At 41.3% G+C, this 25,780-nt stretch overlaps 1 protein-coding gene across 2 annotated transcripts in view; it reads right to left on the bottom strand.

Annotated features, from left to right (window-relative positions):
* Positions 1-25,780, bottom strand: part of BMPER (BMP binding endothelial regulator) — a 248,989-nt gene that overhangs the window by 201,736 nt on the left and 21,473 nt on the right. For both annotated transcript variants that reach the window (XM_036897495.2, XM_036897497.2), the window contains exon 3: positions 17,212-17,311. In XM_036897495.2, coding sequence (XP_036753390.2) covers positions 17,212-17,311 — 100 coding nt within the window. The remainder of the gene's footprint in view (positions 1-17,211; positions 17,312-25,780) is intronic.

Below are 25,780 nucleotides of genomic sequence, written 5' to 3'. Positions count from 1 at the left end.
ATACTATGTAAATAGTTCTCCAACAAGAGAAAAGGAAAGAAGAGAGGAAATTAAAACATTGCATAATTATTATAAGCGTGGCATTGTATTGGGAGTTTTCACAGGTGACTTGATTTGATTCTCATCAAAAGCACTCTAGTGCAGAAAACACTTTACCCCTAGTTTTTGAAATGAGAAAAACAAGACTCAGAAAAGCTAAATTACTTTGTCCAGGTAAGACAGCTCTTCTTTTTTATCTTACTCCAAAATCCATGTTCCATTTATGATTTGGGTTCTGCCAGGCACAGAGAAGAAACTCAGAAAGAGGTAGCTTCAAAGTAAAAATAATATCCCTGGGGAGGATGACATGCTGCCTTTCAGTGACACTTTAACATCATGTTCCAGTAATGTCTGAAAACCAATAATACAAAGTAAAATGCAGGCTTTGTGGGTGAAGAGACAAGACCTGATTTTTTTGTGGATTTATGTTTAAACTCTGTTTTAAACAAACACCTTTACCTTTGGCTACCAATCATGCTATGCGTAGGGCCTTTGACATTTTGAAGCAAGAAATAATGAGAGATTAGAAGATCAAAGTCAAGCATCTAAGGTTGGATTCGTGCATTTTTCAAAACAGGAACATGTTTCATAGTTTGGGTGCACAGTAACGGCCTAAGAAAATACAATTTATTTGAAGACAGCAAAACAACCAATGACCTCAAAGGATAAACTGTGGGGGCTACAGACAAAAAGTCATGAAAGGAACCTCAGTTTCCCCAAAGTAATTTCAAAGACATCAGTGAAAATCTCTTTGGCAAGCATAAAGAAGAAGTGAGTTATACACAACACACGTACAAAATGCCATTTGTGTGATTCATCTATTGCTCTGAATGATTTTTATACCATAGGAAGCATATTACACAGATATAATCTTTATAGTTGACTAAACAGAAGTTTAGGACTCATTGTGAAAAAAGTGTTCGAAATCTCCTACCATCCCCATCTTTTTATTTTACTTTTGAAATAATTACAGATTCACAACAAGGCACAAAAAAATATTGAGGGAGGTTCCATGCACCCGTCACCCAGCTTCTTCCCCCAGTGCTAAGATCTTGCATAATTATAGTATGACATCAAAATCAGGAAAATAACATTGGTGCAGTCCACAGAGCTCGTTCAGATTTTACTGCTTTTATAGGCATTCGCTTGTGTGTGTGCGTGTGTGTGTGTGTGTTTCTGTTCAGTTTTACTACATGTGTAGATTTGCATAACTAGTCAACATACAAAACTGAATTCTCATCACCAGGTCTTCTCAGGCTGTTCATCTGTAACTGCAGACACTTTCAGCCTCCATCCCTAAGCCCTGACAACCACTAATCAGCTTTCCATCTCTATAATTTTATTATTCACAAACGTTATATGAAGAGAGTCATATGTATATAGCCCTTCGATATTGGCTCTTTCCTCTCAGAATAATTCTTTTGAGACCCATCCAAGCTGTTGCATGGATCAATAGTTTGTTCCTTTTTATTGCTAAGTATTATTCCATGGTATGCATGTATCACCACTTGTTTAACCTTACACCCATTGAAGGACCTCTGGGTTGCTTGGTTAAATAACCAAAGGTGAAAAAAACAAAGGTTATATGGCATTAAGTGTATGTTTTGTTCCATAAGAAACTGCTATACTGATTTCCAGAGTGGCTGAACCATTTGACATTTTCACCAGCAATATATGAGAGATTTTCCACATCTTCATTGGCATTTGGTGTTATCACACTATATCATTTTAACTATTTTGAATAGTGATACCTCTTTGCATGTTTGATTTGCATTTTCCTAATGGCTAATGATATTGAATATCTTTCCTTGTGCTTTATTGCCATCTGCATATACTATTTGATGAAACCTTTCTACATTTCTTTTTCCCATTTCTAATTAGACTTTTTATTCTCTTCACAAGGTCTTCCACAAAGCAAAGATTTTTTTTTATGAAGTCCAATTTAGCAAATTTTCCTTTTTATGGACAGTACTTTTGGTGTCAAATTTAAAAACTCTTCCGGATCCTAAGTCCCAAAGATTATCTTCTACATACTTTTTATACATGTTCTATAGTTTTGTGTTTCACATTTAAGTCCATTATCAATTTTGAGTTAATGTTCGTATAATAAATGAGGTTTGGACCTTGTTTATATTTTCCTATGGCTGTCTAATTCTTCTAGCACCATATGTTGAAAATGTTCTTCTTCTACCGAGATATCAAAAATCAGTTGGGCATATTTGTGTAAGTCTATTTCTGGTCTCTCCAGTCTATTCTATCAGTCTGTGATTTGTTCCTCCACCAATAACACACTGTCTTTATACTGTAGCTGTATATTATAAATCTTGAAATTGGGCAGACTGATTCTTCCCATTTTATTCTTGTTTTACAAAATTGTTTTAGCTATTGTAGGCCCTTTGCTTTTTTATACAAATTTTAGAAAAGCTTGTCTAGGTCTATGAAATACTCCTGCTGGTCATACTCCTTTCTACACCATTTCAAAAATTATTTTATAGGAAAATCAGACTGATGCACACATCATCCAGGAGCCTTTCCCACTACAGGACAAAGCCTGCCTGTGTATGCCAAGTACACTTTTAAGAAGCATTTGTCAAAGAATAGTCTAAAGACTCAGGGCATCTTTAGGGAGCCTGTAAAAATGTAGATTCCTGGAGCCCACATTTTTCCTCTTGTCTGCCATCTCCTTTACCTAGGCTGTTTCCAAGAAAGTTTGAGCTGAACCTCATTTGTTTGGGATGATTTTAGAACAGTGTGGCCAGCAGAAAAGGCGTCTGATTAAACAGCCCAATGCATATGTACAGTCGTCTGGGAAGCTATGTAGGGCTCCCTCTGATCTCATGCCATGAGTCTTTGTTACATCCTAAACATGGGTAGTTAGGGCATTAAAGAGAAAAATTCACCCTCTCTAAAAACAGGACAAATAGAAAAAGACCTTAACATGTGGGCAGAAGCTATAGAAGACACTGGCAAATATCTGACAAGAAAAGCAGTCGCTGATCAGTGTGATATACTTGGAGAGGAATGAGGAGAAATTTCCACCCGGAGCTGAGTTCCCACCTCATCCAAAATGGAGTTGAAGGAGGGGTGCTTAACAGGAGCTCTGTACTACCGATTTCCTCCACTTCCTGAATTGAAAGGAACTGTGGATTTCTGGATTTTGGCTTGTCAAAGAAGGCTTATCTTTTAAAATTGTATTTATTTTGTTAGCGATATTTGTTAAAAAGAAGAAAAATATCAAACACCTGGCGTATCAGTGGTGTGCTACAAATAACAAGCTCTACAAAAGAGAAATGCCCTGATTTTGTAGTGCGTGCCTATTTCTAAGGTGTAAATATTCCCATCATGGCTGATTTCAAGCTACCAACATGATGTCACTGAACACAGAGTTAGGAAGATGGGCACTCCTGCATGCCACTGTGTACAGCACCATTTATTTTAACATTAGAGGCTACTGGGTCTATGAAAGCATATCTCTTCCTAATAGCAGACTATGAATACTTGGCTAGAGTTTAATGGCATCAGAGAGCATACTGCTTATTTTATATACCTAGAATAAAAACTTAAGAATACCAATAGTCACATATTTTCAGCTTTGACATTATATCTGGCCTTCCTCCTGCTAAACATGGTATACACAAACCCATAATCTAACCAAGAAAATATTCACTTCAGTGGTTCCCAAGCCTGTTGAACATCAGAACCACCCGAGGTCTAATTAAAACTATAGATGCCCAGTGGAAGCAAACCAAATGTCCATTGCTAAATGAATGAACATTCATGTTACATACATGCAATGGAATGTTACTCAGCCTTAGTGAATTTTAACACATACTACAACATGAATGAACCTTGAAGACATTATGTTAAGTGAAATATGCCAGACACAAAAGGACAAATAGTGTAGGGTTCCACTTATATGAAGTACCTAGAATAAGCAAATTCATACAGACAGAAAGTAGAATAGAGGTTACCGTGGATTTGGGGGCAGGGAGGATGAGGAGTTATTATTTAATGGTATAGGGTTTCAGTTTGGAACCATGAAGGAGTTCTAGAAACAGATAGGGGTGATAGCCATACAGCAGTGTGAATGCATGTAATGCCACTCAACAGTAGGCTTTAAAATAGTAATTTTATGTTATGTATATTTTACACAACAAGGAAAATAATACAGATGCCTGGGCCTTACTCATAGATACTATGATTCACTTGGTCTGGACTGGGACTCATGCATCTGAATATTTCACAAGCAGCCCTGACAATTCTAAAGCACATCCAGGTTCAGGACCTCCACATTCCACAGAAGAGGAAACTGAGGCCTAGAAAGAAGTGGCTTGGCTAAGGTCAAGTAACTAGAAGTGGCAAAGTCAGGAATTGATTCCCCATCTAGTTCCAAGTCTCCTGCACTGTCTTCTTCAAATGGCTGAGAGAGTCTGTATGACTATCCTCCGATCCACAGGCACCAAGACACAGAAGTTCCCTGCCTGTCTAGATGCCTGAAAATATGATCCTGGCTTTTGCATTTAGCACCTCAATGTGGCTTTGCCTCTAGAGGTTTGAAGTTGTTACACTTGCATTCAAGCACCATTAGGGTGGCTATACCACAAGCCCAGAATCCAAAACATCAAAAACTCAAAGTGCATTTCTCTATCTGATCCCTTTGCCTGTGCCAGGTATGGTTCTGAAGATGCCAACCTTTCTCAGGTAGTCAGAGGACTGCCTCATGTGTTAAATATCAGCTGGTCAATGCCTAAGCATGTCTGCAGATAATCATCTTGAGCCCTTTAACCAAGTTACTGGAAACATAATTAGCTGGCTCTGCTGTATGTAAGCTCATCTGAGTGAAGAAGGCACTCAAGTTCATGTACTTTGTTCATACCAATGTACTTTGTTCATCTTTATTAGGACTCCAGTCCTATTAAATGTCAGCCTCTCTAACAGACAGATTTCTAAGGCAAATTAGCCCTCAAGATGAGATTCCTCTCAAAAAGAGAATCTAGAACATTTGATCTTAAAAAAAATTGAGCCAACCTCTGAAGAGACCAAAAATATTTTCTGATCAAAACCCAATAAGAATGGCTGTAATTGCAACATGATAATCATTTTTAAAGTAATAAATAGATGCATGTACATTCATGCATCTTCATAAATAGATACATGTCATGCATACAACCATATTTTCAATTTTGCAGTTGCCAAACTTAAGCAGCAAATGAAAGAGAATCTAGACAGATGTTGGGGACTTCTGTGTCAAATCATTTCTTCCCTGTAGTTTCTGATGATACACCCTGGAGTACCTAGTTTATTTTTCTCAGTGTAATAGCTTCCATGAAACAATGACATTAGAAGCCTCAGAGGAGATGAGACTGTTTTGAATCCAGGACATTTTGAGATTATAAGCATCACTGTGACTTCATTCCCATAGTGAAACATAAGGCAGGAGGAGGGAAAATAATCTTCAAGTGCTGAACAGCTTACTCCTCATAGTGGGCAAGTTACAAGGGTCACAGAATAGTTTTAGGAGCAACTGCAGCAAACTCAAAGTCAAATGAGAGGTGCGTTTTATATGATGTTATAAAAGGATGCAGATAATCATATCAAGACGATAGTCAATGTGAAATATGAAGTCATAATTGCATAAGATTTTTTGGTAACTTTGCACAATATAACAAAAGATCTATAAAAAAGTACATTTAGGTCATTACTAAGTCTATTAGTGCTGAGATATATTACAGCCACTACCACATGAAAATACACTTAGCCTGTGATGATTTTAAGGATTTTTTTTTAGTCCCTATGAAATTGAGTGAAGAAACAGTAAAGTTTCAGGAGCCTAGAACTGGTTTATAGACTTTCAGCCATTGTTCAGTCCTATTTACCCATTCTTATTCTCTCCTTAAAATTCTCACTTAATTCATTTTAAGCCCTGAAGAATCCAAAAAGGACGTGAGATGTGTTAAGATGTATATGGCTCAACTGTAATACCCTAAAAATACAGCTGAAATCATAAGACATGTACTGAACTAAGACTGGAATTTGGTCCCAATTTTCCTCTTTCTCTTACTTCCCTGTCTCCAACATGTATATTCAGTAGGCAACTACAATGCGCCAGGCACAGTGATCACAGCTGAGAACACTATAGTCCCTGCCCTCACAGACCCAGTGTCGTGGGAGTTACAGAGAATCAAAATGCTCAACCAGCATTGTGCCTAGTGTTAGGAAGGAGAGATACTGAATTCTATGGCAAGTAGCCATGGAGGCCAGGAATTGATGCTGAAAGTGGGAACTGAAGAAAAGGTAAAAGTTAACTAGGTGACATAGGGTCACCTAGTTAGGGAAAAGAAGCCCAAGAGTAGGGAATACATGTGCCAAGCCCCACAGCAGGAGGCAGGCACGGAGCACTAAGAAAAACAAAAGAAAGCCTCCTACCAGAGTAGTCCAAACAGAAGGAGGCTAAAGGAATAGACTGCAGCCAGACCTTGCTGTTCCCTAGCCACTTACCAGGAGGAGGAGAGGGCCCAGCCAAGAGTGAGCATTTGCTAGCACTTACTGTGTGCAGTGATCCATAAGCTCTTCTAGCTCTAAGCACCATTTTCAAAAAATGCTTCTACTTGTTTGTAGAAGAGCTGTTCTGAATGTGGTTGGTAGAATTATAAGGTGCAGCCCAAGATTTCCACTCCCTAATATATCCACCTTGTATAATCCCCTGCTCTTGAACACAGACAAGACCTGTCAATGTGATGGATGTTATTCCCATGATTAGGTTATATCACCTGGCAAACATGAAGAGATTTTGCATTGGTGATTAATGTCCTTAATCAGTTTGACTCTGAGTTATTAAAAAGGGAGATAATCCTGAGTGGGGCTGACCTAAGGTGAGCAATTAAAAAGGGTCTATAGGTCAGAGAGATGCTCTTCTGCTGGCCTTGAAGAAGCAAGCCATTCTACGGCTGTAAGGAATTGAATTCTACTGACAACATGAGCTTAGAAGATGACCTTTAGCCTCAGGTAAGACCCCCGCCATGAGTGACCTTGATTGCATTCTTGTGAAACCCAACTAAGCCATGCCCGGAATCAGAATCCTAACCCATGGAAACTGTGAGATAATAAATGAGTATTATTTTAGCCCATTAAGTTTATCATAACTTGTTATGTATCAGTAGAAAATTAGTAGATGGCATCAGCAGCTGAAGGTGGCTATGTTAGGTTGGTAGCCATTTAAGAGACCCCCTGTGTTCTGATATGGCTGTGAGGCCCATGCCTGATTAAAGCACCTTGCATGTGATACAATAGGGAGACCAGGGCCACTGGCCTTTTCCACCACAACAAGGAACATTCTCAACTTGCACACTTTAGAAAAGTGAAGAAACTGATGCACCTCCTGTCAGCAGCAAGCCTTTGAAATCTAATCTTCTAACTTAAAGGCAACCACAAACTCTCTACTTAAAGTGCCTTCCAAAATCCTATGGAATCTAAAAAACACAGACCCCAAATAAATGGGTTGGGACAAATCTGACAGGGAAGAAAAGATCTCTGTTTCAAGTTCTCTAACTAGTTTTAACAACAAAAAACAGATTTTTGTAAGGTATGATTTTAATGTTAGCAATATCTTTTTAAGCAATAAGGGCCATATTTATTTAAATGCCAAAATAGCCTGTTTATATGAAGGGAAATCAACCTATGAAATACATCATTTTATTACTTTTTTTGTTGTTGTTAGAGAAAAGGAGGGAAAAAACAAGCACCACTTGTTTTTTGTTTTGTTTTGTTCTGTTCTCTTGTTTTTGAAAATATATTGACATTTCCCATTCAAATTTATGGGGCTGAGTAGATAAAATTAATCATACTGCATAGGCTAAATTATGTATACAAGCATTCCATAACCTAACAACTTTCATCAAGAAACACATTAGAAATTCTCCTAAACTCAAAATCATAGTAAAAATAACATCAGTACTGGAATTGAGTAGCTCCATGGTACAATGCTTTTCAGAGCAATACAATTTCCCAAGATGTTTTAAATGATAAGTTAGAGTCTCAGCATCAGAACTGCTAGGAGTTAAGCTAGTGGAGACTTCCACTGGGTTGGAAACAAAACACACACACACACACACACACACAGGATACGCAAAGGCTGGCTCTGGAAAAGATCCCCAAGAGTCTGGTAAATAGTTATCTCCAGGAAAGGGTAGCAGGTGACTGGGGTCAACAGTGGGAGGGAATCTTAACTTTAATGATAGATGCTTTTATTACTTTTAATTATATGAATGTATTATCTATTAAAAATATTTTATGAAAGCAGGCATATATATACTCACAAAAGAGTAAAGCTCATCTAAATTATCAAACTGGGGCATTGCTGTTAGTTTGATACTGAAGAACAAATAAACTTAAGTCCATTAGTAAGAAAAGCCACCACCTTCTAAGCCACATGTTGTTTTTAATCACCTCCACAAAACTTCTCTGCCCACATACTTCCTTTGAAAGTGCTGGTCCACCCAGGCCACAAAAGCCCAGGGAGGGAGAAGAGGTGTGGGGAGGCAGAGACCAAAGTGATGGGCATCTCTCTCACTACTTTATCTTCGGAGCCCTTCTAACTCTGCAGGTGTCTCCTCCCTCCTTCTTATCTCACAGGTGGTGTGACACCAGGCACAAGAATGGAGCATTTGGAGTCTGAGTACTCCCTACCTCTCAGCAACTGCGGGATCTTGAAAAACATCACTTCACCTCTCTAAGTAGTTAAGGTTCCCTTATTTCAGAATAATAGTAATACCACCTCAGGGCTAAATACAACAATATCTATGAAAGTCTAACGATCAAGGGCTTGTTTTTTCTCTCAAAAGAGTTTCTAAACCTAGTTCTCAGTAAAGTTTAAATGACCAATAGAACGTTAACCTGAAGCACGCCATTCTTTATTTGCAATGGGAAAACTAGAGCCAACTACATCAGGTAGCTCTACATGTAATAACTACCAAAGAATTGGGTTTTGTCTAAAAGAAAGAAAAATAGAGGTTGAGGAAAGAGCCACTCTTGTTCGGACACCAGTCAAGACGTGGCTAGGATTGCCAAGAGGGTTTTCGTTGAAAGCAGACAACCAGACTGGCACATGGCTAACTCAGCCTTTCCATCTTAAAACATTTAAACAATAGAACAATTTACTCTTGTCAACATAGGGAGCATGATTACTTTTAAGTAAGTTTTTTTTTTTAATGTTCATTCCTATTTATGGTAGTGGCTGACTCCCTCCAAAACAGCCACATAGCAATATTCTAAAAGGTATGGTCATCTTCTAGGTCATTCTCAAAGCAACACGGAGAAGAAGTCCCTTATTCATGACCATGTATTGTATGAAAGGCAACCTACAAATAATACTGTTCAATCTTTTACCATTATTCACAGTCCTCTTTTACTTTGGTCAGTAATTAGTCTTTATCAATGAGCCCAATCTCCTTAAAATTCTCCCTACATGCTCTGCTCTCTAGTTCTTATTTATCAGAACCTAGAATGGTTGGTCTGATTTTGGAAATCAGTGTGCAGATATTTATACTTTGCCTCTTTCACCTCAGTTAATGATATATCATAGGATATTTTTTAGATCAAATATAAAAGTAAAGCTATTAAAAAATGCAGCCCGTGGGATCACAACCCATCAAAAAACAAGACAAAATGCAGAGAAATCAAAGGTAAGGGAAGATTGTGGAAAATAAACCCATCTGACAAATGAAAGTCTATTTTCGTATATCTTTTTCATCAAAGTATTGCGGACAATTAATAATGCATGCTCTATATAAAGAAAAGAGAATGGAATTGGACCTATAAATGATTGAAACACACCTTATTCATTTATGATCCACTAATAACAAACATATATTCAGATAACAAATACATTATTGTTCATTAAAGAATCCCAAATTAAAGGGTGATTCTCAGTCCAAGTAAATATAGAAAAGTTGCCAAAACCATCTGTTTGTCTCAATGATCTCATTTGTTTTCATCAAACAATACTGAGTTTTTTCAAATTAGATTAATCTTTTGTTCAATCGTTGGAGTTTTGGGGTAAAAATTTATAAGCATTATTAGCAAAAAATAATCTCAAAAAGTGCCCTGGAATACCTGCTTGAGAAGAATTAATTATAATTTACTTAATATTTTGTTGTTGTTTTAAAGAATATATTCTTGCTTCATAAAAGTTAAGAACAATTTGGTAAGCAGTGCCATCCCATAAATATCTGGCATGTGGATCAGTAAACACTCATTGAATGAATGAATGAATGGAACAAATGAGCAATCTGATTGAAGCATACAGGAACACAAATGCACACACACACTCCTTTCTAAGAATTCTTATGGAAATACGAGTTTTCGTATTTCTGTCCTCAAGCAGATATACCCTCTCACTTCCTTTCAATACCAACATCTTTTTCAGAGGAAAATAAGTAGAAGTCCTGATAGGATTCTCTTACATTTATGTCTGACCCCTCTCCTTTCCCCTAATCAACAAACAAAAACTTATTCCAAATGCATTTAATTCAAAAGGTCTGGAGGGATGCCCAGAAACTGGTATTTTAACAAGTTCCATCAGTGATTATGAATTGCAGGCCATGTCTAAGACCATTTCATGCCTTTGTGTGTCTCACAGCCTTCACCTCAGAGCCTCCCCTTGCACAGCCCTCTTTGGACGTGATTACCTCCTCCTTGTTCACGACAACGACTTGCCCCTCTGGAAAGCCTTTCCCCACACACTCCGCAGGCCCTGGTCCACAAGCTGTCCTCCTTCCCTCTCCCTCTGCACTCTGGCTTGCCTTCCCTGCAGTACTTCCCCACCGCATGGTATTCCTCCATCCGCCCAGTAGAGAAAGCTCCTTTAGGGCATGGACACCCTCTGGTTGATCTCTTGGCAAATGAGCCATTTAGCTTCCTGGGCCCTCAGTCTCTATCAATACAGTTACCTCACATGTAAAATGAGAAAAACAGAAATGATGTCACCATTGTGAGGACCCAGTGGTGAGCATAAACCGACCAGCCCAGTATCAGCATTGCAGGGCTGCGAGTCTCTTTGCAATCACTACTACTATGAAGATAACAGGTGGGGATAAAGGATGTGAAATCAACCAGAAGGTTCACACCTCACAACCCACAGGGCGTCAGCAACACTAAATGGAAAGGCAACTGCCCACAGCTTTCACAGCCTTGGGTCAAAGTTCTTGGTAGATACAAGCAGGTTCCACTTTTCATCACCCTGGAAGGTAACCAACGTGTAGATTTTGTTTTCCTGCAGGACAAATGTCATCGCTGAGGTGTGTTTCCTGATCAGCAGCCTGGCCTCAAACAAAGGATGGGAATGACTAGTAAAGACCCATAAAGGCAATACATATAAACTTCTTAATTATTTAAAGGAATGACATTAGGCTCCACATAATTATATATAAACTATGAACACTAATCACAGATGTGGCCCAAATGTATGATGGTACACATAAAATAAAATATAGATATAAATATAAAATAAAATATAAATAAATATAGATATAAATATAAACATGGCATAATATGAGATTTTTAATATTGCAAATTTCTTAAGAGATTGCCCAAGAAAGAATGAACTGATCATATTCCTTCTCTCCCTACTTTCCCCATAGTGGAAGTACAAAAAACAGACAAAAAGTAACAACCTCAGAACACTTTCAAATGCTTCAGATGTGGAGAATTTGTGATGACTAGGATGGCAAAGATAATAATGGTATTTCTCATTGAAAATCATTCTTAGAAATAAGAGGCAAGTAAAACACTCTCCCCTTTCTCCATCAGGCCTATACTCTAAATTTAGTTAATTCTATAACTGCAATTGTCAGCATTGGGCCAAATTCTGTGAAAATACTATCATTCAAGTTGTAACTTGTTAACAACTGTCAGTACTTCCCAATACACTGACAAACATAAAAGCAATTATTGGCCCTGAGCTAGGTTCTTCAGTAGGAACTTGACACCATTTCTCACCAAACCACAGAACGGGGGAGGAAAATTACCCATGTAACATGGGGAAAGTCCAGAACAGGAAAGAACTGGGATAGGAGAGGGCATGTGACTGTCTAAAATGAGGAACCTCCATTATGCACTGTGGCAAAGATCTTAAGGCAAAGGCAGCCAACATGTCTCACTGTTCCAGTGTAACCCCAGCTCTCCCTCCTCTTTCCCATCATATTTTAGTAGGGAAAGGCTTAAAAACCCTCAAGGGAATAGGAAAGGACACTAGCTGTGCCATGTTCAGAGGCCACTAAGTAATGTCCATGACAATGTAACAGGTGCAAACTTCCCCAGACAGCACTTTTCACTTCCAAGTTGCTGTCCTTAAGGAACATACATACATGGGCACACATACATACAGTTAAAATTAAAAATAATTGTGGTAAGGAAGGGAAGAAGGAAGAGAGAGAAGTCAGAAGGGGGAAAAAAGCCCCAACAAATGATGGGCCATGCTTAACCAGTCCTGCGCTTGAGCACCCCACCCCCACCTACTCACTTACCCAATCAAATAACTAGGCAAATTTTGATAAGCATTCACCAGCATGTCAACATCTGAAGTGTTTCTTGGTCATTATCTATTTTGCTTTATTTCCTATACCATTCTAGTGATTCTAGTGATACAAGATTTTCAAAGTAGGAGGAAAGCATAGGGTCAAAGAAACGCCATGGCCTCAGAGCTATAAAAGGCAAAGAGATTTCTCACCTCAAAGACTCATTCACCAGAGCATCTATAGACCAATAGCCTCTAAAAGGTGTGGCTCTCATTCCTTCATCAAGAAGGCCCACCTTCTCCCTTCCTTTCTTTATCTGGCAGCAGATAAGCAAGCTTCAGCCCCCATGAGAGTCCAGTGGAGCCCTGAACATGTGCCCAGGAACTTCAGTCCAGAGCCACTGAGGTAGCAGGCTCGCAAGCCTACTGGAGAGACCACAGTCTGTCCCCATCTCTGTCGTGTGCTAGTTCTGCAACTTGGCCAAGTTACTAAACCTCTTAGTGCTACCAATTCTTCCACCTGTAAATTGGGGCTCTGACAGTACCGCATTCACTCAGTTTAGTGCCTGGCTCTGAGTAAGACTAGCTATACGAACTGCTGTCATTTCGATAAAGAGGATGATGACCTCGGTTACTGTTGTTATTAGGCAAGGCGCAGGAAGCTGCATTCTAACAGGTTAGTCTGTGGGCCACTGCACCTTGAGAAACACTGTGTACACTCACGATTCCCTCAGGTAAGAGAAAGGACAACAAAAAAGCAATATTCAAAGGGAGCTCAAAGCAACTATCCAGCTTTCACTATTGCTTCGTCCAGTTAGTAACACTAGACTTCACCTTTCCACACACTTGCTAATGGTAGAAAGGTTCATCCAGAAGGGCTGTCTCCACTGTGGACACTGGTAGACCCACACCCTCCACCCGTTCAGCCAGGTTGGGTCATGCCGTGCTCACCTCTACAAGAGGCCTGACCAGTGTTGCCTGATCTGCCTGGTGAGCGCCTCAAAAATAAAGTGGTACCTCTGAATGTAAATGCCTTTCAAAATAGGAAAATTAAGTCCATCGGCTCTCCAGTTACCATGTGTTAACTGACCTAAAAAACAAGAGGCTCCATTTCTTTGCTAAGAAAAACCCATTATAAATTATTCCCTAATCTGATCAAAACATTTTGACCCTGAGACAATCTTGCCTAAACAGCATTCTGCCCTAAAGTAAGGTATTATCAACACACTTTCATGAATACGATCCCTCACTGAATCACTCTCTTTGAATAGGAAAAGTGAAAACCCCAGGTGTCAGCATGGAGGATGCCTGTTGAGAGAGCACTTAGGAAAGATGCAGCTGTTGTCGCAGAATTTCTGCTGCACACTAAGAATTTGCTGTGGTGGCAGCTCTTCCCATGTGTGAACAGGTGAAGGAGAGGTTTACCCACATTCCCTGGAAGGCTAAATGCAGAGTATCTCTGGGTTAACAGTAATATCTACTCTCTACCCAGGTAAAGCTCCCCTTTATTCCTTCTGTCTGGTCCTAATTCCTTTACTACATGCTCTTTGGCTTCAGCTTCTTGTGTTTATCCTTACCCAATGCTAGAATCCAGGGCACCACCTAAATGCCCAGAAATGGAGAATGACCCAAGGATGTTGGTGCAGTCCCACAACAGAATCCTATGTACCATTAGGGACAATAGTTCCAAATAAGTTGAGAAGATATTATGCCCTGATGTTAAGTGGAAAGTTTTTTTTAAAAACTAATGCAGCAGGAGTAGAAGACATCAACCAGGTAAACACTTCTACATGGGAAAAAATTCAGAAAAAGATACACCAAATATTCACAGTTGTTACCTTTGGGTAGTGGGATGATGAGTAATTTTTTACTGCTTTCCAGCGATTTACACTATTTGTCAAAGCTTCTTCTTTGAGCATATGTTAATATTCTAATCAGATATTTATAAGTCAGCAGCTAAGAACAAATACAACCATGTCCCTTAAAACCCACAGGGTAAACATGAAGTTATGGAGCTGAAATGAAGAAAATGAAGGGGGCATCTTTCACATTGTTAACCCCAAAGCCTAAGACATCAGGTCCCTTCAGAAGTCTCTCCTATGAAGAGGGCATAGGTGGCAGGCTGGGCAATTTGACTTAACCTTACTATCAGAAAGAAACTCAGTTCTATTACTGGGTCCTTTTTAATTTACAGAATCTTAACTTCTTAAGCTCACAAAGAATACTCAGGAAACCTATCTGTCTTGGAGGTCTCCTGTCCTAGGACAGTCAAAGGAAAGAATGGTGATGAAGGAAACAACAGGACAAGGAGGAAAGGTCACACATTACAGCAGGAAGTTCCCTCTGTATCACAGGTAACGTGCGCTTGACTTTCATTCTCCTTTCATTCTGTAGTATCCAACTGACCTCACACTGGCAAGGCAACCTTGCTAATGATTGAAAGAAGATAGCAAATAAGCAGTTAAAAAAAATAAAGAATGAAATGGAGGAGGATTCCTTAAGGTGAGATGACTTAGATACACTAATGTGTTTTTCATTGTAATTACTTTATCTGATCATCTACTTGGGAGAGTCCTAAGAAATTACTTTCTCAGGCTTTGCACTGATAGCTCTCAGAAGTCATATGGGTAAAACAGCTGACTCCAACTCTATAAGTAAAAGATGAGAAGTAAATGGTTGATTCAGAAGGTTCTGAAAAGATATCATCCCAGCCCATCTGCTCCTGCTCCAAAAGCCTTTAGAAAGTATGTTTGCACAGTCAGTCCATCAAGTATTTAAAGAGAGATAACCATGCTTATATTAATTGAGACATGTTTACATGCCAGGTATGGTGCCAAGCACTTTGAATGTACCATCCCATTTGATTGCGCCAACACAACTATTATCCTCTTTCACAAGGGAGGGAAGTGGGATAGAGAAAGGCCCCATGTCTCCACCTGCTCAAGTGGAGATGTTGGTAAATCAGTTTCCTGGGACTGCCATACAAATCACCACGAGCTTGGTAGCCTAACTGATTCATCCTCTCACAGGTCTGCAGACTAGAAGTCCAACGTCAAGGTGTTGGCAGGGCCAGGCTCCTCCGCAGCTCTAGGGAAGATTTCCTCTTTGCCTGGGCCTGGCTCCTGGCAGCCGTGGGCGCCCCCTGGCGTGCGGCAGCACAACTCCAATCTCTGCCTCTCGGGTGTTGTTTTTTTTCTAGTTTTTAAACAATTATTATGGTTTCTTGTAATAACTATAGTTGTTAAGAAGTTTGGCGTTAATACTTGAAATGTGGATTTTATATAATAGTGTGTTTTGAAAAGTTGTCACGATCTCTGGTGAATATAGAAACTGATGAGTTGTCATTAAAAACAGGCTTTCATTTTTAACTGGTTTCCGTAGAGCTCTTCTTCATGGTTCTTTCAGGCCACTCCCAACTCCAAAAAGAAAAGTGTATATATATTCTTTCTGAGGGGACAGAAATCCCATGGTACTACATCAAGGTCTAGTTCAGTGGTTTCCCCACCCAGGCCACACATTGCATTCTGGGAGCTTTTTAAAAAACAGATGCCTCCTTCCGAGGACAACTGAGTATAAATCTCAGGGAATGGAGTCCAAGTGTTTATATTTACAATCTTGCAACATGTCCATGTTCTCCATGTGTCTGTCTGTCTTCCCCTCTTTAATAGCAGTGATATCAGACTGGGGGCCAGTATGACCTTATCTTAACTAATTACATCTCTGAAGATCCTTATTTCCAAAGAAGGTCATATTCTGAGGTTCCTAGTGGGAGTGCACTTTTGAGGAACACTCGGCAGCCCAGGGCTGCTGGATTCAGACTTGGCGGCAGGACATGAGCCCACATCCTGAACCACGCTGTTCGTGCTGCCCTGTGAGGAACCCACTCTGTTAAGCTGTTTACACACACACGAGGCGATGTCAGAGCACAGTCTGGCTCCTGTCCTCAAAGAGCTGACTCACTGCACACAAATGAGGTCACGAAGGAGGACAAGCATCCGTGTGAGCTTCTGTATGCCGTAGAGACTTCACGGGGCAGGGGTGAATGAGGGCGGGGCCCTGGAGCACAGGTGGCCCCTGGACAGGCTGGGAGGAAAGACCTGAACGAAGGCCCAGAGGCAGGACGAGGAACAGCGTGTCCTAGACAGAGCATGTGCACTGCACGGCCACAGGGAAAGAGCGTGGGGTGAGGATATTTAAGACTACTTCAAAGACAAATGGAGGAACTAAGATTTAATTTGGAAGGAAAGAAAAAAATTTAATAGGGACCAAAATGATAAAATTCGGGCTTAAAGATTCCTCTGGCAGAGGTGGGCGGGGTGAGCAGAGTGCCTGGAAAAACTGAGTGTTGAGACTTCTTGACAAAATATGCAGTGTGCGTGTGTGCGGACATGCACGGGCATCGTGTTTACATCTTCTCTTTGACATGTTAGCAACTTGCCTTAGAAAATAAACCAAGTATGTAGATGCTGGCCACACTTTCCTTCCTCCACCAGGAGAGTGCCCCTTACTCCCGACCTCCCCAACACACACTCACACCAGCCTTCCTCCCAGCACCCACTGGCACCCCAGCCAAGAGCTGAGTGAAGAGAAAGGTGAGAGAAAAGGAAAGAAAAATGCCTGAAGCAACAGCCAAAAGAGAAGGCAGCCAAGACATAAATCACCTTTGCACCGCTCACAACAGGCTCCCCTCTGCTTGATGGCCAGGGCGCAGTCTCTGGACAGCGCCGGGCACTTCTCTCTCCTGCAAGTCACTTCCTTGTTCTAGGAAAAAGAGAAAAGAGACGTTTGAAATAAACTTCAAACAGAATCCCCAGAACCCTGACATATGGCTGAGGTTTTCCTAACCTCTTATCTTGCCTTCATCATTTCAAGAAAACTCTAGGATAGCAAATAGGATCTTGCTCTCTCTGGAACAGAAATATCCATCCAGGAACATAGGACTTTTTGAGATTAGGGGCAGATGAGAAAGGATGAAATGTCCCTTCTTTACAAACCAACTTAACTTAGATAACCAAATATCAAGAGAGAAGCTTTGTCCCTCTCTGCTCTAAGGTTTCTTTTTAGTACACATTATAGAAATCATAATATTTGTGTAAATTGTATTTTGCCCATTGGGCTACCTGGGCCAGGACTGCATCGTGAGACCAAAAATATTTGCGCATGGCTGTCCAACAATCCTTAATAGTAGAGTGTATTAAAATGCAGCAATCTGAAGTTCCAACTCAAATAATGACAGAGTTGAGTATTGCATCAGCTAAGTAATAGAAAAAAAAATATTCCCCATGCCAAGCAGAGACACAGTCATCAGTGTTTTATAGCCATGGGACAGCTGCGTTATATTAGCACTTATGCTAATGAAAATGTGGTGAGCATTTGCATCTTTGGTTTTATCCTAAAAGGTTAGCTGTTAAAATGTCTTAGAGAAGATTCAAACATCATGTATATGCCTGTTTGTACACAGACTGGATGCACATGAACAGAAAATACTGTCACAGAACTTCAACAAGATTTGAGCTCTAACAGGTGTCTTCTATATGCTAGGTGCTGTGGCTTTCATTCTGATTACAACTTTGGGGATAACTATTTCACTAACCTGAGTTTACAAACAAGAAGACTCTGCTCAGAAAAGGTATATGACGCTTCCACAATTTCACAGCCCTGCTTTGGTTGAGGAGGATTTCAAGTTGAACTCACAAATGTGTGCATACCCAAGCCCTACCCTGAGTGAAGGGTGGTACTACACATTCATTGGTTGATTTGGGGGCAGATCAGAGAGAAGGGACTGACCAGTTCCTTCACCTTGAGATGAACCTGAAACCCTCTTGGAATATGTGCAAGAGAAATCTTGACTCAGCCCTGACAATGAGCTTGGGAAGATTCACAAGTGAACCCAGGATGCTTCAGTGTCAGGTGTCAGGAGGATAAAGAAGGTCTACCTTTTCTGGTCCAGGACCAAGGCGCCGTGTGGTGTATGTGTCTCTAAGTGTGTGTGTTTGTGTTGGGTGCTGGGGGTCCAAGCCAAGCCCGTACACCAAAGACCAGAGCCAAAGCAATTCTAAGATAACACACATTGCCTCTGTGCAGCCCGCAAATTCCCTGGGAGTTCCAGAGACCCCCTGCATGCTCCAGGGACTAACTCTAACATGAGTCCAGAATGTAAACCCCTCCCCTTTCAAGTGATCATAACCTCCAAGAGTCCCAGAACCTGCTCCCTTCAACTCACTGATTTCTGCCCCCCAGAATGGAGGATATGGGTCCCGGGATGATTGGGCCTCACTCTCCCGACAGCTCTATGTCCACAGCAGTCTGGTTATTTCACTAACCTAATGGCTTTTCAAGGCCACTAGCCATTAACACAGCTGCCATGACCAGCATTGCTCACACTTTTCCACTAAAGGACACACAAAGAAAGTGACCCTCATGTCAGGCAAGGGACCCTGAGACCAATGTGGTAAACATACCAATGAGGCCATCCTGGGACCTGCCCAACCACCCAGAGAGAGAACACCAGTCCTTGGCCACTGTCCCCACTATGGCAGAGTCACCCAGAGAGAGGACACCAGTGTTCAGCCACCGTCCCCACTCCCTCAGGGTCACCCAGAGAGAGGACACCAGTCCTCAGCCACTGTCCCCACTCCCTCAGGGTCACCCAGAGAGAGGACACCAGTCCCCAGCCATTGTCCCCACTCCCTCAGGGTCACCCAGAGAGAGGACACCAGTCCCCAGCCACTGTCCCCACTCCCACAGGGCTGGTACTGCTGATATTTCTTTCTTCATCTTTTCTTCATCTACTAAGGCCTAGATTCTCCCAGCTCCCCAGATGATTCCAGGGTGTAGCCTGGGCTGAGAACCACTACTCTGTGAAGCTAAGTGGGTCCCAGGAGCTGTCCACAGGCCCTCAGTGAATGACAGCCCTACAACCTGGACCCAGGTGTCCCGAATCCAAGTTCTTCAAAGCCCCTCCCTCACCCTCTCTTCCTCACAGTGATGGTGGCACCAGACTCACTATCAGCCATGACCTTTCGATTTATTCTCAGAATTTTTCTCAAATTGCAAATATTAATATAGAGTTATGGTCACAACCCAAATCAAAGAGGCATATTTTTAAAAATTAAGTGTGTCATTGCACTACTGCCAAAGTGAGCAAGAACAATGGTCAGGTATATGTGCTGTTTGGCATTATTAGTGGTGATGCCATTTGGTGAAGTTCAGTCCCTGAAAACCATAGTTGGGTACCAAATCCCCACACCCCAAGGTGGCTGTGCGGTGACACACTTCCGAAGAGAGGTATTTGTTACCGCGGTGTTAGGCTAACAGACCTGGCTGCAGCCTTAGGGAAGGGCTGTCCCCAAAGCTCATCTCTTCAAGGCCAACCCCTAAAAGCATCTCCTCTCTGAAAAGAAAAATCCTCAGACACGAGAAATTCAAAGCAGTCGGAGTGGATATGAAGTCATAACTCGGGGTCTGACAACTAGGAAGATACAAATTCTCTTAAATATGGGAACTCTGAGCTGAATTAGAAACCTGGGAGCCAGTCAAAATCCCTAACAGGATCCCAGAATTCATAATAAATAGCTTGTAATTACAGCCCAGCACAAAATTATTCCAACCAGATGGTATGTAGATTCACATCTGGAATTTTTTTTGTATACACACACACACACACACACACACACACACACACACACACCACACACTCACGCACAGAGCAAACCTAAACCTTAGTGGTAGCTTTAGTGGGCTTTTCTCCACCTTCTAATAGTAATACTTGGAGTTTTTTATATTCCACCAAAGGTCACATTGGTGCAGAGCTGCCCTATCTGAGCATTTCCCTGGTGCCTGGTTGGCATAGATGTGGAGCACATGCTTAGAATCCCAGGTCCTCGAAGAAAGAAAGAAAAAGTACAGAGAATCACTGGTTAGAGGCTGATTCCTCCATCTCCTTAATTGAGTCCAGCACCAGAGTAGACTCAAGCATAGGTTAATTAACACCACTCACTGCACTTTCCCTGATTTTGCCGAAAGACTAAAACACCGGTCTTCAAACCAGTGGTTCTGGTGAGAAATTGTGCACACAGAGCCACGCCTTCAGGAGTCCATCTCTATTGGAACTCATCCCCACATGCATCAAGTGTCCTCTGCCCTGCCCCAAGGTCATGGTTCATTTAGTCCACTTTTTCATTTAAGAAATATTTTCTGATACAGAGTCATACTTTCTATGTACCAGGCTCTGTGCTAAGAATTTTACATGCATTATTTCACACACACACACAGAAAAAAAATCCACATCATCCCCATTTTACAGATGAGAAGCCAAGGTTAAAAACCTTGTCCAAGGTCATACAAGAGGCAGATGTAGAACACAAATGGAGGTCTGTCAGACTCGAAAGGCAAATGTTTAAATGATGCCCTTTGCAACTTCCCAGGCATTCAGGATACAAGCAAAAACAAAACAATGACCCCATCCTGAGGCTCAAGGGAGATGAGTGCTTTCCGGGTGGTTCCATAGATGTGAAATGAGCTCTCCAACAAGAGCAGACTGACTAACTCCAAGGCACTGTGTCACCATCAACCACAGAAAGGTCTACAAACACCAGCTGTTTTCTGGTAATGAGGGAAATTGTACAGTTTGGGATATTGACAGGCAACTGAGCCTGGCACACCTTTGAAAGCCAGGCTGGCATCTTCAAACAAATTTTCCCCAAGATTGCAGTTGGGTTTGAATCCCCCCAAATCTAAGCAACAGAAATGGTGGCAAAAAATGCACTGAAGAAAAATATCAGAATAATCTCTAAAAACCTGACCCAACCAGTACATAACAGTAATAAACCTCATCACATTTTTCATTCTCCAGCTCTGTCTCCCATGTTTATCACTTTCTAGGATCTGCCAGGCTGTGATTTACCTGTTGTCAAAGGCATGTTTGCATTATTGCCTCCTTTCCAAATGACTAAACATATCAAAACCCAAAACATAGCCTCTGGAGGCACATGAAATGAAGTGCCAACATGCAAAAATAAAAGGGGGACATAAGGAGTAAAAAAGAAAAAGTCTACAAGGCTGGCAACACAGCTCTATAAGGATTCGAGCCAAACCACAGCTCCAGCCACACAGCCAAGTTCAAACAGGAATCCAGCAGCCAGGCTGCAGTGGCTGAAGTCTGCCACTAGATGGTAGTACAGAGTTCCCTGGGCTTAGGAACCGTGGCCAAACAACCAGCCAGTGCCTCCTGCACAGTTCTCAGGGTCTGGTCTGCAGGGAAATGATCTTTCACTGATGGGGTTGCACAAAGAAGATAGTAAATCACCAATTTGAAATTCTCCTCTTTGCCTTCCTCAACCAGAAAAAAAAAATGTTTTTGAGATGCTTTTGTTCTGTTTCAGCCAATATCTTAAGATGTTATTTTTTCAAAGATTCTTCCAGGACCAATGCTATGATGCAATATGTGAAGTATTGCCTGACCTTTCATTTATACTAAGAAAATAATAATAAAGTAGAACTCTGGAGAGAAAAACACAGCAGCTAATATGATGAGACTGATCATGGAGAAATGTCAGCTGGCAGATACTCTATATTTAGACCATGAAACAGCATCACAAATCTCTTGAAATAAGAATTAAAAGGAGAATACCTGGTGCCTTGCCTGCCGACCCTCCATAGCCACATCAGGAAGGTATCAAAGCACATGAGTCTCTTCCTCTAGAAGATGCATTATTTTCCTTGAATCCTTGTTCCTATGAAAGCGAAGCCTGTCTTGGGGACAGACAGTTGTCATTTGGCAAGCTAGAAAATTCTAAGTGCTAGAACTTTTTTTCTGAAAATCGAGAAAGCTGTGAAGTTGTAGGGTTTTTTTCTGCCCAAACTAACACTCTATATGTTAATGAAGCACACAGGCCAGGTAGTATCATTAGAAGGAATGAGCAAGTAGAAGTGGCGCTCTTTCCTAAATTAGAAGCCCTCCAGACTCTGCCTGCCTGTGTCACACACACCACCCCTGTCATTTAATCACTGCAGTCTTATCGGGGAGGAGGGAGCCTATGGTTTTGCTGCCTTCAAGAACCTCCCTATCTAAATGCACATATCCATGAGGATAGACCCCTATTAACCCTAAATAGGCTACTCCCTTTATCATCAGCTACTGTCAGGGGCTGGATGTCTAGCAAGGCACCTTTGAGAAGTAAAGGAGCTCAACAGTGAAAATTCCAGGGCAGCTGAACAAAAGACTTGGCCCATGTGCCATTGTGTCAGTGCTGAAGCAGCGAGACAGAGATCACACTGCACGATTCCTCTCTGTTCTCCAGACACTTATGCACTCTTGGAGGAAACAAGACATCAGACATTAGAAGATGACACAAAAATTGCAGTGTAACTTCTCACACCAAGTGAAATTTACAGAAGAGAATTTCACATTGACTCAGAAGCCATCACGGCCAGTGAGCACAAGTTGGACACTTTGCCCCTTAATCAAATTCTTTTTACTATAGAATTTCTTTGAAAAACATGCACAATAGTGTTTCATTATTTGAGAGTCTCAAAACTTCTCACAGGGTAATTTCTTCTTAGGAATATGGATGGCTTGTGTCAAGTTTCCCAAAGAGGAAGGTAATCCGCATCAGTAGATGTATTCTCCCTGGAATTTCTAGGCTCCCATGCAAGAAGTCAAAGTGGTCAACTTCTCCTTGAAGTGCCCCATTGCAACCCAATGCCAGCCCCAAAAGTGCCAAAGAGAACTTGACAGTACTTTTGAACACAGGTCACAACTTCTCCTAGATAATATTATACAATGCTCATAAACAGAACAATAAATACTTCATGTTTACATAGCACTTTTCTTCTAAAGAGCTCAGCAGACATTATTTCATTAATCCTCACAGGCTTCTTAAGATTTACAGATGGAGGAACAGCACACAATGAAGCTAAGTGTGTCAGGTCCCTCCAATAGCTAGCTAGCAGTGGACTTGGGAATAGAACCCAGGTCCCAGGCCTGGACTAAGGGGCCAGCCAGGGAGGTTAGTTGCTAAAGCGCAGCGTTAAGATTTATGGGTGTAGCATATTAGAATTAGGTTTACTCCGACACAACTGTTGAGATTTTAGGAAGAGATCAGTATGTAGTTGAGCTAGTCTGGAAATTTTCTGGAAAAACAGGTCACCTGGATCAGTCATGTGAGGTCTCTTGCCCTGTATTAAGGTAAACTATGACAGCTGCCATAGAAGGGATGGGCCAGGACTTGGGCAGACAGACTTGACTGCAGAATGTCACAGCTCTAGAATGCAGAGATGTAGGCAAAAGCTGAAAGAAAAGACCCAAAGGGGCAGGTTCCAGTGCTTGCCAGTGGTTTTGATAACTGGAATGCAAAATAAAGTGATTCCCTCCCTGGAACATAAGGTCAGGGGAAATCCTTTGCAAGCAAGCAGGAGCAAAGATAACACAAGCTTGTACCTGCTCCAGCTTGTCTCCTTTGGACAAAATCTGTTCTTAATCTCTTAGAAAATAATCAAGAGAAGGGGGAACTGAGATAGTTCAGTGGTTGCCAATGGCAACATTAAATTTGATTGATGATTTATTATTTTAATTAAGCTTTACTTGTTTGTTCTTTGTTACTGATAGTACAATTCACTTCCCCATAACTCACAGAAAGAGCTGGGAGAAAAAAAATAAAACGTGTTTGGTCCACTACAAAGCCTTAGTGTACACGTCTGAGGGTCTGGGCCATGTCTCTCAGCTCATTGAAAGTTGAAAAAAAATGGAGAGAAAGAAAAAAAACCTAACAAAACCATTTCTAAAGTAAGGAAAGTATGTTTGATAGGGAGAATGACCCAAACCTCCTAGCCAAGAGAATGATTTCCTAAGACCTCTTCTCTTCCCTAATTAAGTGAGGTCACTACAGGAGATGGGAGGTGCCTGAGGTCGGTAGGAAGGGTGGACAGTGTCAATGGCCCTTGCTTTTAATGTAAATTAGCATTTCCAGATCTTTCTGAACCCCGAAACTCCACCACTTTTGCAAATCCCTTCAACAGCCAAAAGCCACAGAGCTGATCCATCACTAACCAAACAATGAAGTGGCATATAGCTTTCCAGGGAAGGCTGCTGAACTATTAAGAATAATAGTACCTGACATTTATAGAAAACCTATTATTTGCCAGACTATGTTGAACACATTTTATGTATTATGTCCTTTTAACCCTAGAAACAATCCTGAGGAGGGCACTGATTTACCCCTATTTTATGGGTAAGAAATCTGAGGCAAAGAGAGATCAAATGACTTACCCAGAACACAGCTAGGCAGGGCAAAGATTCAAACCCAGGACTCACTGACTGATCAGTCAGTGATTTACTCACTACACTTTACAGCTTGGTTTAGAGACTAAGATGAGCCACGTCTTCCTTGCAGCTAAGAATTTAAATGTTTGCCTTTGTTAAGCAGTCCCCATTTTCAGACCATTCTAAACCTTAGTGGTTTATGATTTCATTTTGAACACATCAGTAAAAATAATGCCTTTGGGGAAAGACAGATTAATCTCTGACTTAGAAATTCAAAACAGGTCTCAGGTTCTGAGTGCCTGGTCATTTGCAAGTCAGACCAGAACCTGGACTCAAAGCCTCCAAGTTCTCTCGTTGCTTCCTTGATTTGAGCAGGAGGAAGTCTCTCGCTGGAGGCTGGCAGCATCCCATGGCCATGCTTTGGAAATCTTAATGTTAAAGTATCTTGCAAGAACATATTTTTGGAGACTAATGTTAAAGCATCTTGCAAGAACATCACACAACTCATTGCACTGCATCTGGGAGTGTTATTCTTTCTTCCTCCTGTCTAGGCTCAGCAAGCCTTTACCCCAGAGACCGGGACCCTGGCAAACGTGGCCTCCTCCAGCCCAGCTAATGGTGCAAGCTCTGAACAAAGCTGCCCTTGAAGCCCAGCCATTTAAAAGACTTTATAAAGCCCACTGGGGCCCCCCGATTATTTTGCAACAAGTCATATCCCATGAAGAAATTCACTTCCCTGCAACACAAAACAGAGGGAGATTAAAGAAAAAGGCAGGAGGGGCCAGGGGTGAGGAAAAGAAGTGAGACCCCCTGCTATTCTGTCTGGCCAGAATCGTGTCTTTTAGTACCCATATCCTCTACAAAGACGATGTTCTGATGATATATGGCCCTAATACATCACTACATGACAGTGTTCTCCTGATACTGTACCTTGAAAATATGACACGTGCCAGCAGAAGCAACGGGGG

The sequence above is a fragment of the Manis pentadactyla genome, chromosome 7 (genome assembly GCF_030020395.1).
Source record: "Manis pentadactyla isolate mManPen7 chromosome 7, mManPen7.hap1, whole genome shotgun sequence".
In the NCBI taxonomy this organism is placed as follows: Eukaryota; Metazoa; Chordata; class Mammalia; order Pholidota; family Manidae; genus Manis; species Manis pentadactyla.
Note: the sequence above shows the minus strand (reverse complement) of the source record. Positions and strands in the feature narration are given on the sequence as shown.